This window comes from Schistocerca nitens, chromosome 8, assembly GCF_023898315.1.
Source record: "Schistocerca nitens isolate TAMUIC-IGC-003100 chromosome 8, iqSchNite1.1, whole genome shotgun sequence".
Lineage (NCBI taxonomy): Eukaryota > Metazoa > Arthropoda > Insecta > Orthoptera > Acrididae > Schistocerca > Schistocerca nitens.
Window position 1 is genome coordinate 388,007,364 of NC_064621.1, and position 14,313 is coordinate 388,021,676.

The 14,313-nt window shown below is 47.8% G+C and overlaps 1 protein-coding gene across 1 annotated transcript in view; it reads left to right on the forward strand.

The window, feature by feature from the left end:
* Nucleotides 1-14,313, forward strand: part of LOC126199583 (myrosinase 1-like) — a 77,283-nt gene that overhangs the window by 22,457 nt on the left and 40,513 nt on the right. The window contains exons 4-5 of the mRNA XM_049936508.1: nucleotides 3,337-3,459; nucleotides 3,540-3,720. Coding sequence (XP_049792465.1) covers nucleotides 3,337-3,459; nucleotides 3,540-3,720 — 304 coding nt within the window. The remainder of the gene's footprint in view (nucleotides 1-3,336; nucleotides 3,460-3,539; nucleotides 3,721-14,313) is intronic.

The window sequence follows — 14,313 nt, forward strand, 5'->3', positions numbered from 1 at the left end:
TAAGATCAGTCAGAAAAAAACTCAGACAAATTCAGCATGCTGGAATATATCAACTCACTTGCAACTCCTGTCAGGCCCAATATATAGGACAAACAAGCAGAAACTTCGGAACGAGGTACACAGTGCACATGAGAGCTCTAAAGGGTGACAGCACACATTCAACTTTTGCAGAACATCTGAAGAACAAAGAAGCATAACCCCACTAGTGTCAAAAACGATCTACACATTCTGAAAAACAGCAACAGTGTATACCGACATCTAACAACGGAAGAAAATTAATACATACAAAAGCCTACAGTCGAAGGGAAAAATGTAATAGACGAAAACACCACAATTTGCAACAACGCACTTTTTACCGCTCTGAGAGAACTGACCAAGAACACAGAACAGAAAACATACACTCGCAAAAGAACCCCTTCCCTTTCACATACAGAGACATAAATAAGGAACAGAAGTCGTCGTAATTCGCGCTACGGCTTTCATAGCCTTCTCGCAACATGTGACACACCTCTCGTGACACACGCGAACAGCAAGACGGCATAATATTCTTGATCATAAATAAAGTGCGAAAAGTTTGTTTTCTGTGTATACAATCAGTTACATGCCGTCCAACGAACGTGAGTACACGAATAACCAAGAAACACCCCTGTAAACACCAAATAACTGGTTTCCACAACACTACCGCTACCCTAAGTGTATATTGCTGACATACGAAGTTCACCTGTTAGTATAGCCACTCACATAGTAGCAAATGACATGATGTTCGATATGAAAATCGGCAACAGGAAAAAAGCACAGAAAATATGTCCCAAACAGCCACAATAATTCTCAAAAGCATGTTATAACACACAGTAAATAAGGTAGTATGAGAGTATCCATAGAAAACTGTATTTCAAAGAACGAATAGTAGAAATGTAACAATATGTTACTGTGTTTGTATAACTATGCTATTTTCTGCATGTTTTACATTAAAAAAACTCACTGATGGTGGGGATATTTATCGCCGAAACTAGTTTAAGAAAATAAACAAGTAAACAATTAACATGGTGTTCTCATTAAGGCGGATTCAATTTCTGATACTGTTGTACTACTACTTTTTATTTATTCACTGACCTTCCGTCAATTATTACGAACTGTAACATTTTCGAGAGGAAATCACGAATTCACTTACAACTGAGGCGATGCTCCACAGACACGCAATTTCACTAGTAGTCGCTTGTGAGGAATGGTGTCAAAGGCCTTCTGCAAATTTAAAATTATGGAATCAGTTTGACATCCTCTGTTGACAGCACTCATTACTTTTTAAGAATAATAGCTAGTTGTGTTTCGCAAGAATGATATTGTCTGGATACGTGGGTATGTCTGTTCATCGTTTTCTTCGAGGTAACTCTCAATGTTCGAATACAGCGTATGGTCCAAAATCCAACTGCACATTTACGTTCGTGATATGGCTCTGTAATGCAGCGTATACTCGTATTTCCTTTCTCGGTCACTGGTGTGGCTTGTGCTGCTTTCCAGTCTTCACGCACGGATCTTTCGGCGAATGAGCGGTTTTATATAATTGCTAAATAAGGAGCTACTGTATCAGCATACTCTAAAAGGAATATGACTGGTATACAGTCTGAACCGGAGGCCTTGCCTCTAATAAGAGATTTCAGCTGCTTCGCTACACCGACGACATGTCGTTCTAAGTTACTCATCTCAGCAGTAGTGCTTGATTCGAAATTTGGGAAAATTATTTCTTCTTTGGAGAAGGAATGTCGTAAAACCGTGACTAGTAATTCTGTTTCAGTGACACTGCCATCAGTAATATCAACATTGTTATCACAAATTGAAGATATTGACTGCCTCTTGGCGCTGGTATACTTAACATATGACCAATTTCGAGACTGAGTTTCGTTGTTGGAAATATTAATAGCATCTCTCATTAATAATGTGACGTCATGGGAATTCTAGGATCCGCGTTGAAATGGTAAGACACTGTGTGTCTGGATATCAACGTAAAATAGGGTTTCATTACAGGAGGTCAAGGCAGGGGGTGAAATGAAACACACGCATTGGAACTCTGCGGAATTTTTTTGTATTGGAGTACAAATGGAACAAAAATGAAGCAAAATCAACTGATCTCCCTCAAAATACTACCAGAGTGGATCCAGACAGCGTTGCCAACGATGGGGAAGGCGCCACATACCACTAGCTTTGCTATCAATGTGTGGCACTTGTGGCTGAAATGCCGTGAGGATATCCGCCCTGTTTACAAAGGTCCTCCTATCCAATGGTCTCTTTAATTGTGGAATGAGGTCGAAGTCGCATGGATTGGGGTCCGGTGAGTAGGGTAGGTGGGGGAGGATTTACCACCCCACCGTTGTTCACAATTCTTGGTGACGCCTGCAGTGTGGGCTGTATCATGGAGTATGGCTGCGTTATCCAGCAGTCGCCACAGCTGCTTGTAGCTCCGCATGACACTGAGCAGCATTTCTGACAACGAGAAAGGCAATTTTCACTTGAGCTCGCTGCTCCACTCTATTTACAACCATATTGTTGCGTGGCCAAGGTCACACTGACTGTATCAGGCCTTGGCAGCGAGCAATCATCAGACGTAGTCGCAATCTGTCGGTTGAGTTCTACACTGTTTGCCACTGGGTTTCGAAAGTATTTACCGCGATTACGGTGACGCCACATGTTCGCATGATACACCATAGTTGCCATAACTGATGGAAAGAACCTCACATGTTAAACAATAATTATGTTCAAATGTGTGTGAAATCTTATGGGATTTAACTGCTAAGGTCATCAGTCCCTAAGCTTACAGGCCGGCCGGGGTGGCCGAGCGGTTCTAGGCGCTACAGTCTGGAACCGCGCGACCGCTGCTGTCGCTGGTTCGATTCCTGCCTCGGGCATGGATGCGTGTGTTGTCTTTGGTTAGTTAGGTTTAAGTAGTTCTAAGTTCTAGGGACTGATGACCTCAGCAGTTAAGTTCCATAGTGCTCAGAGCCACTTGAACCATTTTTGAACCCTAAGTTTACACACTACTTAACCTAAATTATCCTAAGGACAAACACACACACCCATGCCTGAGGGAGGACTCGAACCTCCACCGGGACCAGCCGCACAACAATTGTGTGATATGTCACATGTCGGAGCAGTTTTCCATTCAGTACTGAGAAAAAAATATGACTGCAAAGCTGCAGTAAAGTTTCAAATGCAAAATTTTTTGTTTCAAACTATCTACGAAAGTCTTGTGTCTACCGATCATTTTCACTTTTGTTAAGTGTGTCCTTTCTACTCTTTGTAGACCAAGTTATTCATTCTTTGACGAGTGCATATCTGACGCAGGTGACAATGTACCACTGGGATCTGCCACAAGCGCTGCAGTACATAGGCGGATGGACCAACGGCCTGATGGCAGACTACTTCGTGGAATACGCCAGGGTGCTGTTTGAAAACTTCGGCGACAGGGTGAGTACTAGCAGGTCGCCTTTGAACTTCGTCTTTACTTCCTGTCTCCAGTGACAGCTGGACGCGACTCATCCTTGCAGGTGAAATGGTGGATCACCTTCAATGAGCCAGCGATGGTCGTGCAGGGCTACGCGAGCAAGGATCGAGCGCCCTCGCAGCCAGCACCGGGCGTCGGCGACTACCTGGCGGCGCACACGCTGCTCAAGGCACACGGGCGCGTCTACCGGCTGTACGACCAGCAGTACAGGGCCGCGCAGAACGGTGAGGCGACGCGTAGCACACAGCTCACTACCTCGCACTGTCTTGAACGTCTGTCTGCTTATAGGAGTAAGCGAGAACCTACACTAATCTTTAAACGATCGGTATTTCAATAGACAAATCTCCCATCTCTGAATGCAGGCTTTCCCGGTGAATACTGCTGATGAAATCTTCTCGGGCTTCCATCTGGGTAGCTGCGTCGAAAATCCGCAACGTTTCGGTGAGTGTCATTCTCATCATATTCGCCCGAAGATCATGAGAACGACACTCACCGAAACGTCGCGGATTTTCGACGCAGCTACCCGGTTGGAAGCCGGAGAGGATTTCATCAAATCTCCCGTCCGTTGCCCGTTCTTGGTTGTGTAAATCTACTTCTGCTCAAGGCTTATCCTGATGGTAGCTGCTACCAAGTGCAGTGCTGTTTGGAAAATGTGGAACATTGAGACCGAGAGATGTGATCACAGAGAAAATTATTCCCATTGGGGACATGACGCCACACTAATGATTAGATTTATACACCTTTATATGCAGTGTGATTGTGAAAATTCAGAACGGAGTAGCACCACTATGTGCTGCTGTCAGAGCCGCTAGACGTCGTGGCATAGAATTACACTACTATCCATTAATATTGTTACATCAAGAAGAAATGCAGATGATAAACGGGTATTCATTGGACAAATATATTATACTAGAACTGACATGTGATTACATTTTCAAGAAATTTGGGTGCATAGATCCTGAGAAATCAGTACCCAGAACCACCACCTCTGGCCGTAATAACGGCCTTGATACGCCTGGGCATTGAGTCGAACTTGGATGGCGTGTACAGGTACAGCCGCCCATGCAGCTTCAACACGATACCACAGTTCATCAAGAGTAGTGACCGGCGTATTGTGACGAGCCAGTTGCTCGGCCAACATTGATCAGACGTTTTCAGTTGGTGAGAGATCTGGAGACTGTGCTGGCCAGGCAGCAGTCGAACATTTTCTGTGTCCAGAAAGACCCGTACAGGACCTGCAACATGCGATCGTGCACTATACTGCGCGATCGAATGAAGGGTAGAGCCACGGGTCGTAACACATCTGAAATGTAACGTCCACTGTTCAAACTGCCGTCAATGCGAACAAGACGTGACCGAGACGTGTAACCAATGGCACCCGATACCATCACGGCTAGTGATAGCCAGTATGGCGATGACGAATACACGCTTGCAATGTGCGTTCACCGCGATGTCGCCAAACACGGATGCGACCATCGTGATGCTGTAAAGAGAACCTGGCTTCATCCGAAAAAATGACGTTTTGCCATTCGTGCACACAGGTTCGTCGTTGAGTACACCATCGCAGGCGCTCCTGTCTGTGATGCAGCAACAAGGGCAACCGCAACCATGGTCTCCGAGCTGATAGTCTCTGCTGCTGCAAACGTCGTCGAACTGTTCGTGCAGATGGTTGTCATCTTGCAAACGTCCCCATCCGCTGTCTCACGGATCGAGATGTGGCTGCACGATCCGTTACAGCCATGCGGGTAAGATGCTTGTCATCTCGACTGCTAGTGATACGAGGCCATTGGGATCACGCACGGCGATTCGTATTATCCTCCTGAACCCACCCGTTCCATATTCTGCTAACAGTCATTGGATCTCGACCAACGCGAGCAGCAATGTCGCGATACGATAAACTGCAATCGCGATAGGCTACAATCCGACATTTATTCAAGTCGGAAACGTGATCGTACGCATTCCTCCTCCTTACACGAGGCGTCAAAACAACGTTTCACAAGGCAACGCCGGTCAAGTGCCGTTTGTGTATGAGAAATCGGTTGGAAACTTTCCTCATGTCAGCACGTTGTAGGTGTCGCCACCGGCGCCAACCTTGGGTGACTGTTCTGAAAAGGTAATCATTTGCATATCACAGCATCTTCTTCTTGTCGGTTAAATTTCGCCTCTGCAGCACGTCATCTTCGTGGTGTAGCAATTTTAACGGCTAGTAGTGTAAGGAGTGCCTGACTATGATTCTGAGGAATGCTCTGGCAAGCGATTTGTAGGCGTGCCCACAAAGCGTTATCTGTGGCTGCAGAAGAAACTGTATGAATCAAGCTGCCGACCTCCCCCCTGGGGGTCCACAACACTTCTGTGGATACGTGCATAGCGAGCACGGGACCCCGAGCTAATGTGGCCCTCCTTCCTTTCCGGGCTGCATACCTTCCTTTTCCGCATCCTTCCCTGTCCCCCATCTTCACCCCCCCTTCCCTTTCTCCCTCTCTGGGAGTATGGTTTGTGCCTACGTCCGTAAATGTAACGCATTCTTCACCTTCTCTGCTTGTATGCCTTCATCCTTCCTTTATCCTTCTCTTTTCCTTACCTCTTCTCTTTACCCTTTTCTCCTCTGCGGCGTTTGAGGCCTCTCTTCTTTCTTTTCCCTTTTTTTGTTTTTCCCTTTCTTTCCTCCCAGTGCGTGTCTGAAGGCCGACCCACGCATTTTCGTGCGTAGCCGGTGACGGGGTAACGCGTAATTCCCCGCCCCGGGTAGACAGGTAGGACACGTACGTACCCCCTGGTAACGGCCAGACCCAGGGAGGGGTGATTACACAAGCTGATACCTTCCGAAAGTGCCGATTGGTCCCTCCGTCCGTTTGTCGGGAGTTGTGACCTGAGGTGTGAACAATCACCTAAGGTGGGAGTGCCCTCAGAGAGGGCCCCCACAAGGGAGGAGCGCGCCATCGGAGACGCCGGTAATCATGGGGGATTCTTCCGCAATGGTTTCCTCATCATCCACTATGTCTGCTCACAAACGTAAGTTCACTGAGTCTCAGCCACAGACAGTTCTTCCATCGTTGCCACAGTTCCTTGTAGTTTCTCGGTCTGACGAAGGTCACTACTTCTCCACGGTGAACCCTTTCATTATTCGGAAAGGTGTCGATGCAATTGCAGGTCCTGTAAAGTCTTGTTCCAGATTACAGAATGGCACCTTGTTGTTAGAAACAGTCAGTGCCCTCCAGGCACAAAAATTGCTGCGCACTTCACTGCTCCACACCTTCCCTGTCCGGGATGAAGCACACCGCACTTTAAATTCCTCACGTGGAGTCGTTTATACATGCTCCCTTGACGGATTGTGTGATGAAGCAATCCAGCACTACCTGTCTGACCAGGGCGTAACGGCTGTTCATAGAGTTATGAAAAGGGTTGACACGAACATCATTCCAACCCACACTGTCTTCTTGACATTTGACAAAGTTCAACTCCCATCGAAAATCAAAGCAGGCAATGAGATAATTTCCATTCGCTCTTACGTCCCAAACCCTACACGTTGCTATTGGTGTCAGCAGTTCAATCACACCAGCCAGTCCTGTTCCAATCTGGCCAAATGTGTTACGTGTGGCAACGATGCCCATGAGGGTGCTTGTCCACCTCCATCCCCTCGTTGCATCAACTGTATGGGTGACCACGCTGCTTCCTCTCGAGATTGCCCCATTTTTAAAGACGAAAGGCTCATTCAGGAAATCAGAGTGAAGGAAAAGGTGTCGACCTTTGCTGCTCGAAAATTATTCGCCAGTCGACAGCCCACCATCCCTAAGACAGGAAAATACAGCACTGTCCTTGCTTCCCCTTGGTCAACAAAGTAGGCGGCCACGCAGACTTGCAACCTCACCTTTAGTGCCACGGTCGTCAGATCGGCCAGCGCAATGATCGCCCATTAAACCTCACCACTTTCACCTGCCCGCTCTATGGCTCACCCTTCATCGGGTTCTGCTAAATCTCCAGCCCAAAAGTCAGACACCAAGACTTCGAAAAAAGAGCATACTCGTGAAGATTTTTTACGTACCCCAACTTCACAACCATCGGTTCCTCCTTCATCTAAACATCATGTTTCCAAGAAGGCTAATAAGAAACCCAGTTCACCTCCTTCTCCGCCAAGGCGTGTCGCATCTACTGCACCACCTGGCGGAAATCGCCCTCGGCCGTCTTCTGTGTCGCCGAGGCGCACTGCTGGCGGCCGATCAACCGGCCGATCGCTGGTGGCAGAAGCTGCTCCTGAACAACCTATGGATCAGGATCTTCTGCCTTCGGCTGAATGCCATTCCATGCTGTCGGTCGCAAGCTCTGAGCAGTCGTTGAGTTGACGGCAACCTTGGTCACATTCCTCCATTTTCTATTCACCCTATGTCCATTATCCACTTGAATATCCGCGGCATTCGAGCCAATCGGGATGAATTGTCGATCCTCTTACGATCCTACTCGCCGGTCATCTTCTGTCTTCAGGAAACAAAGCTGTGTCCCCATGACCGCTTTGTTGTCCCCCATTTTCAGTCCGTCCGATTTGATCTCCCCTCTGCTGAAGGCACTCCAGCCCATGGAGGACTCATGATTCTTTTCTATAATACTCTCCATTATCACCCAACCCCCTTATACACTTCCTTCCAAGCTGTCGCTGTTCGTCTTTCCCTTTCTGGATATACCTTTTCTCTTTGTACTGTATACATTCCATCGTCCACACCAATGGCACGAGCTGATCTCCTTCATCTTCTTGGTCAGCTTCCATCCGCCTATTTGCTGGTTGGGGACTTCAATGCCCACCACCCGCTTTGGGGATCTCCACATACTTGTCCACGTCGCTCACTATTGCTAGATGTCTTCCACCAAGCGGATCTAGTTTGCCTCAACACTGGGGTCCCTACATTTTTGTCTGCCTCCACGACAAATTTCTCTCATTTGGACCTTTCGGTCGGTACTGTTCCGCTAGCTCGGCGCTTCGAATGGTTCGCCCTTGATGATCCACACTCGAGTGACCATTTTCCATGTGTCCTTAGACTGCAGCCTCAACTGCCATATATGCGCCCGCGACTCTGGAAGTTTGCCCAAGCCGATTGGACACTTTTTTCGTCTCTAGCGACATTCGATGACCGTCACTTTCCTAGCGTCGACGATGAGGTCACACATATTACAGACGTTATTCTAACAGCTGCCGGAAATTCAATACCAGGAACCTCCAAATTGCCCCGGCGCCCTCCAGTTCCTTGGTGGAACGAGGCATGCCGTGACGCAATACGTGAGCGGCGACGTGCTCTTCGCGTTTTCCGCCACCATCCTACTTTGGCCAACTGTATCCGCTATAAGCAGTTCCGTGCGCGATGCCATCGCGTCATCCGCGATAGCAAGAAGGCAAGCTGGAAATTCTTTATTAGCTCATTTAACACCTTCACTCCCTCCTCGGATTCGACGGTTATTAGGCGCGCCTAGTTTCTCCCCGGTCTCTGGGCTCACTGTCACGCGTGATACGTTAGTGGACCCCGTCGCAATTTCTAACTCATTGGGTCAACACTTTGCTGGGATTTCGAGCTCTTCAAATTACCCGCCAGCGTTACTCCCGAAGAAACGTGCAGCGGAAGTGCAACCTCTTGCTTTCTTATCTCAAAATCGCGAAAGCTATAATACTGTTTTCTCCATGCAGGAACTCCAACATGCACTCTCTTCTTCTCGCTCCTCCGCCCCAGGACCGGATGGTATCCACATCCAAATGTTGCTGCATTTATCAACCCATAGTCTGCGTTACTTCCTTCGTCTTTATAATCGACTTTGGACCGTCAGTACCTTTCCCAGACAATGGCGGGAAGCTATCGTCTTACTGTTCCGAAACCTGGAAAGGAAAAACATTTCCCCTCCAGCTATCGCCCCATTTCTCTCATGTTCCGAAACCTGTAAAGGACAAACATCTCCCCTCTAGCTATCGCCCCATTTCTCTCACGAGTAGTGTATGTAAGGTTTTGGAGCGTATGGTGAATTGCCGTTTAGCTTGGTGGCTGGAGTCACGCAGTCTTTTAACACCTGCCCAATGCGGTTTCCGAAAGCATCGTTCAACAGTTGACCATCTTGTTGCTCTCTCCACTTATATCATGAACAATTTTCTCCGGAAACGCCAAACAGTAGCAATATTTTTTGATCTGGAGAGAGCATACGATACCTGTTGGAGGACAGGCATCCTCCGCACACTGTTCTCTTGGGGCTTTCGAGGTCGGCTGCCCCTTTTTCTTCGCGAATTTATGGCAGAGCGCACATTTAGAGTGCGGGTGAACACTACTCTCTTCCGTACTTTCTCCCAAGAAAACGGGGTACCCCAGGGCTCCGTGCTAAGTGTTGTACTGTTTGCCATTGCCATAAATCCAATTATGGATTGACTCCTTCCTGATGTCTCGGGCTCCCTCTTTGCGGACGATTTTGCGATCTACTACAGCTCTCAACGGACCAGCCTTCTTGAACGACGTCTTCAAGGATGTCTCGATCGCCTCCACTCTTGGAACATCGAAACCGGCTTCCGTTTTTCTCCCAGTAAGACCGTTTGTGTTAATTTTTGGCGACGTAAGGAGTTTCTTCCACCCTCCTTACATCTAGGACCTGTCAACCTTCCGTTTTCGGACGTCGCTAAATTCTTGCGTCTTATTTTTGACAGAATACTGTGCTGGTCCTCCCACGTTTCCTATCTTTCGGCTCGCTGTCTGCGATCCCTCAACACCCTCCGTGTCCTGAATGGTACATCCTGGGGAGCGGACTGAGCGGTCCTTCTCCGCCTCTATCGCGCCTTAGTGCGCTCGAAATTGGACTATGGAAGCATAGTTTACTCCTGTGCTCGGCCGTCTATTCTTCGGCGTCTCGACTCTATCCACCACCGTGGATTACGTTTAGTGTCTGGAGCTTTTTACACCAGCCCTGTGGAAAGCCTTTATGCGGAGACTGCTGAACCTCCGCTGTCCAATCGGCGAGCAGTCCTTCTGAGTCGTTATGCTAGCCATCTGTCTTCCATGCCTGCTACTCCAGCCCATGACATTTTTTTCGACGCCTCCTTGGATGTAGGGTATGCAGGCCGCCCTTCCTCCCTACTACCACCGGGAGTCTCCTTCCGTCAACTGCTCCATTCTCTTTCCTTCCGCTTGCCTAAAACCTTCTTGACAACTTGGGGTACAGCACCGCCTTGGCTCCGTCCCCGGATCTGCCTGCTGCGTGACCTTTGTCAATTTCCCAAGGATGGTACCCCTTCACTTGTTTATCGTCGGGCATTTGCTGCTCTATGTGCACAAATGAAGGAAGCCACATTTATTTACACTGATGGCTCGAAAATATCGTTAGGTGTAGGGAGTGCCTATATTGTTGGCGACACCCCAATTCGATTTCGGCTTCCCGACCAGTGTTCGGTTTATACTGCAGAGCTTTACGCTGTTCTCCAGGCTGTCCAATACATCCGCCGCCATCAGCGGATACAGTACGTTATCTGTTCAGATTCTCTCAGCTCTCTCCTCAGTCTCCAAGCTCTCTACCCTGTCCACCCTCTGGTCCACCGGATTCAGGACTGTCTGCGCTTGCTCCACCTGGGGGGCGTCTCGGTGGCGTTCCTCTGGCTCCTACGACACGTTGGTATCTGTGGAAATGAGGCGGCCGATATAGCGGCCAAGGCTGCAGTCTCTCTTCTTCGGCCAGCTATTCGATCGATTCCCTTCGCCGATCTACGGAGCGTTTTATGTCGTCGTGTTGTTCTTTGATGGCACGCACATTGGTCGACACTTCCCCATAATAAATTGCGGGACGTGAAAGCTCTTCCCTGTGCTTGGACCTCTTCCTCCCGAACGCGTCGTCGGGAGGAGGTAATTTTCACTAGACGCCGGATAGGGCACTGTCTTTTTAGCCATCGACATCTTTTAAGCGGCGATCCTCCCCCACTTTGTCCCCACTGCTCTCAGCTGTGGACGGTAAGACACCTTTTAATTGAGTGCCCCTATTTTACTCCGTTACGCGCCCGTCTACAGCAGTCGCCTGATATATCGTCCATTTTACCAGATGACACGCGCTCGGCCGATCGCGTTCTCGAGTTTATTAGTGCCAGTGAGATGACGTCAGTCATTTGAAGCTTTTTTTGGGGACAACCAACCCCTTTCTGTAGTGGATTTTTAAGCTTTCCTTCTGCTTTTAGTTTCTCCAATTTTTTGAGTTTCGTTCCCATTGCTGCTGGTTTCCATTTTCGTTTTTTACTGTTTCCTAAGTCACGGACCGGGCGCTAATGACCAAAACAAAACAAAAAAAAAAGCTGCCGACCGATCATATCCCAGACATTTTCGAAGAGCGACTTGTCAGGCGACCGGGCAGGCCAGGGAAGCAGTGGCCGTCATTCTTCGAAGAAGGTTTTTCACATACTTCGTCACGTGTGGCCTGGCGCTATCCTGCTGAAATATGACATGTGGAACGGTCTGCGGGAGAGACGATGCCTCGGGCTGCAAAACCTTCCTGATTTAGCAGTAGCTTTTCAGATTGCCCTCAAGATGTAGAACGCGAGATTGCATGTTATAGGCAATAACTTCATGGTCCATCACACTAGGAGTTTGTCGACTAGGCCGCTTAACAATACAGTCTGCCCGATTACGTTGACCACGGCGCCGTCGAACGCTTATGCGGCCATCACTGCAGGACAAGTTGAAACGCAACCCGTCAACATTGCATTTTGACGCTCAGACCGCCGGTGTCGGCATTCGAGTGCCCAGAGCAGTCTGCGGCGTTTGTATGTTCTGGTGAACGGAAACCGACGAAATGGCATTCATCCCATCAGTCCAGCACGCAGAAGAAGGCGTCTAACCATCGACGAACACCTCCACACCTGTTGCCGTGCTCCTACATCGCGTCAACATTGTGGATGTGGCTATTCTGTCCGTTACGGCCAAGACAATATGATGGCAGTCATCTCGCTCTGTGCTCACATTTTTTCGTCACTGACGGCACTGTGGACATGCCTCTCCTCCCCACTGGATCCAAACACGCCTTGCTGCTGAAGCAGTGTGCACTGTAAGAGCAGAAGTGACACGGAACGACAGACATGCCTCCCAGAGACCAGTCATTCTGCCCATTTCGAACGCATTCACATGACGATATATCACCCGGTAATCTCGGCTAGTCATTCTGGCACTTGGTTACACGTTTCCACTTCGTATGACGTCTCTTCATCGACTGAACATTGCGTGACAGTGACCTGTCCGGTCACACAAAAGAGGGAGCTGTTGCGCCTGGGTGCATGCTACCTGTCTCCCATTTAAACCACTTATTATGGTTCTACTGTTCTACACATCTTCTTATCGTGGCATGTTGCAGACTATTGCTTCCGAGTGTTTCACTTTCTACAAACAGTAGAGTAGCAATAGCCTATGTCCGCACTGTGATGGCCTTCTTGCGGAGGTATATCCAGAAGACGCTTGTGCACGATGAAGTTTCTTTATAGGGATGACTAAAGTTCCAACTGTTCCTATTGAGAAGCGAGATTGGGACCCTCCGCATGTGCTCGTGTCGCCGACGGTGCTGCTGGATGAACAGAGCTTCATCACAGATTCAAGACAAGTCAACAGTTGTACGAAGTGAGTATGAGGGTAAGGAGATCAATGAAAGAAGCATTCAATGACTACGAAAATAAAAGTTTGTCACCAGATCTCACAGAAAATCCTAAGAGGTTTAAGTCTTACAAAAATCATTAAGCTATTGGAAATCATCTATTCAGTTACTCAGTGACCATACAGGCACAGAAGCGGAAGGTATCAGAAAGAGGGTTGAGATACTGTATACGGTCTTCCGAAATTGTTTCAGAATCGTAGCACAGTGCCTCCCTTCAATCATCGTACGAACTTCGAATTGTCTGTTTCTGCTGTTTCTTCCAGTTTTAAAGAAAACTCGTAGGAGAAATTCGTTTATTTATAGGCCGATATGGTTGACTTACATATGTTAAAGAATTATGTAACTTGTCTTAGCTCAAGACATACGACGTTCCGTATAACGGAAACGTACACTATAAAAATCAACATGGATTCGGAAAACAGAAATCTGACACAATTCTGCTTGCTTTGTTCCTCCATGAGATCCATAGCGCTGTAGACAACGGCGTCAGGTTGATGCAGTGCTCCTTGAATTCATGAAGGCATTAGACACAGTTCCGCACAGTCGTCTAGTGATAAATACGAAGTTAACGAGAATCGGACGAGATCCTCGACTGGGTTCAGGACTTCCTTGGAGAAACTACCCAACATGTCGCTCTTAACGGAACAAAACCGATAAATTTAAACGTGATTTCTGGAGTGACAGTGACAGTACCTTAACAATGTATATAAATGATCTAGTAGTAGGCGTCGTAAGCTCTTGAACACTGCTTGCAGATGATGCGGATGTCTGTAAGAAAGCAGCAACGGCAGAAGACAGTATCGATTTGCGAAATGGTCTACAGAAGACTGACGAGTGGTGCAAGCTCTGGCAGTTGGTCCTCAACGTAAATAAATGGGATATATTGCACACACTTCGGAAAAGAAATCCACTATTATACAACTACACTACTTACGAGAAATTGCTAGAAACACTACGCACAGCAAAATATCTTTGGAGTAGCTATCCAGACAGATCTAAAGAGCAATAACCACATAAATCAAAAAGTAGGAAAAGCAGACAACAGATTGACGTAACTCATCCACGAAAGAAGTGGCTTACAAGGCACTTGTTCGATCGATCCTTGACTCTTATTCATCTATCTGGGTTACTGACCAGGATGTACTGACAGAAAACATCGAGAAGATCCAACGATGAGCGGC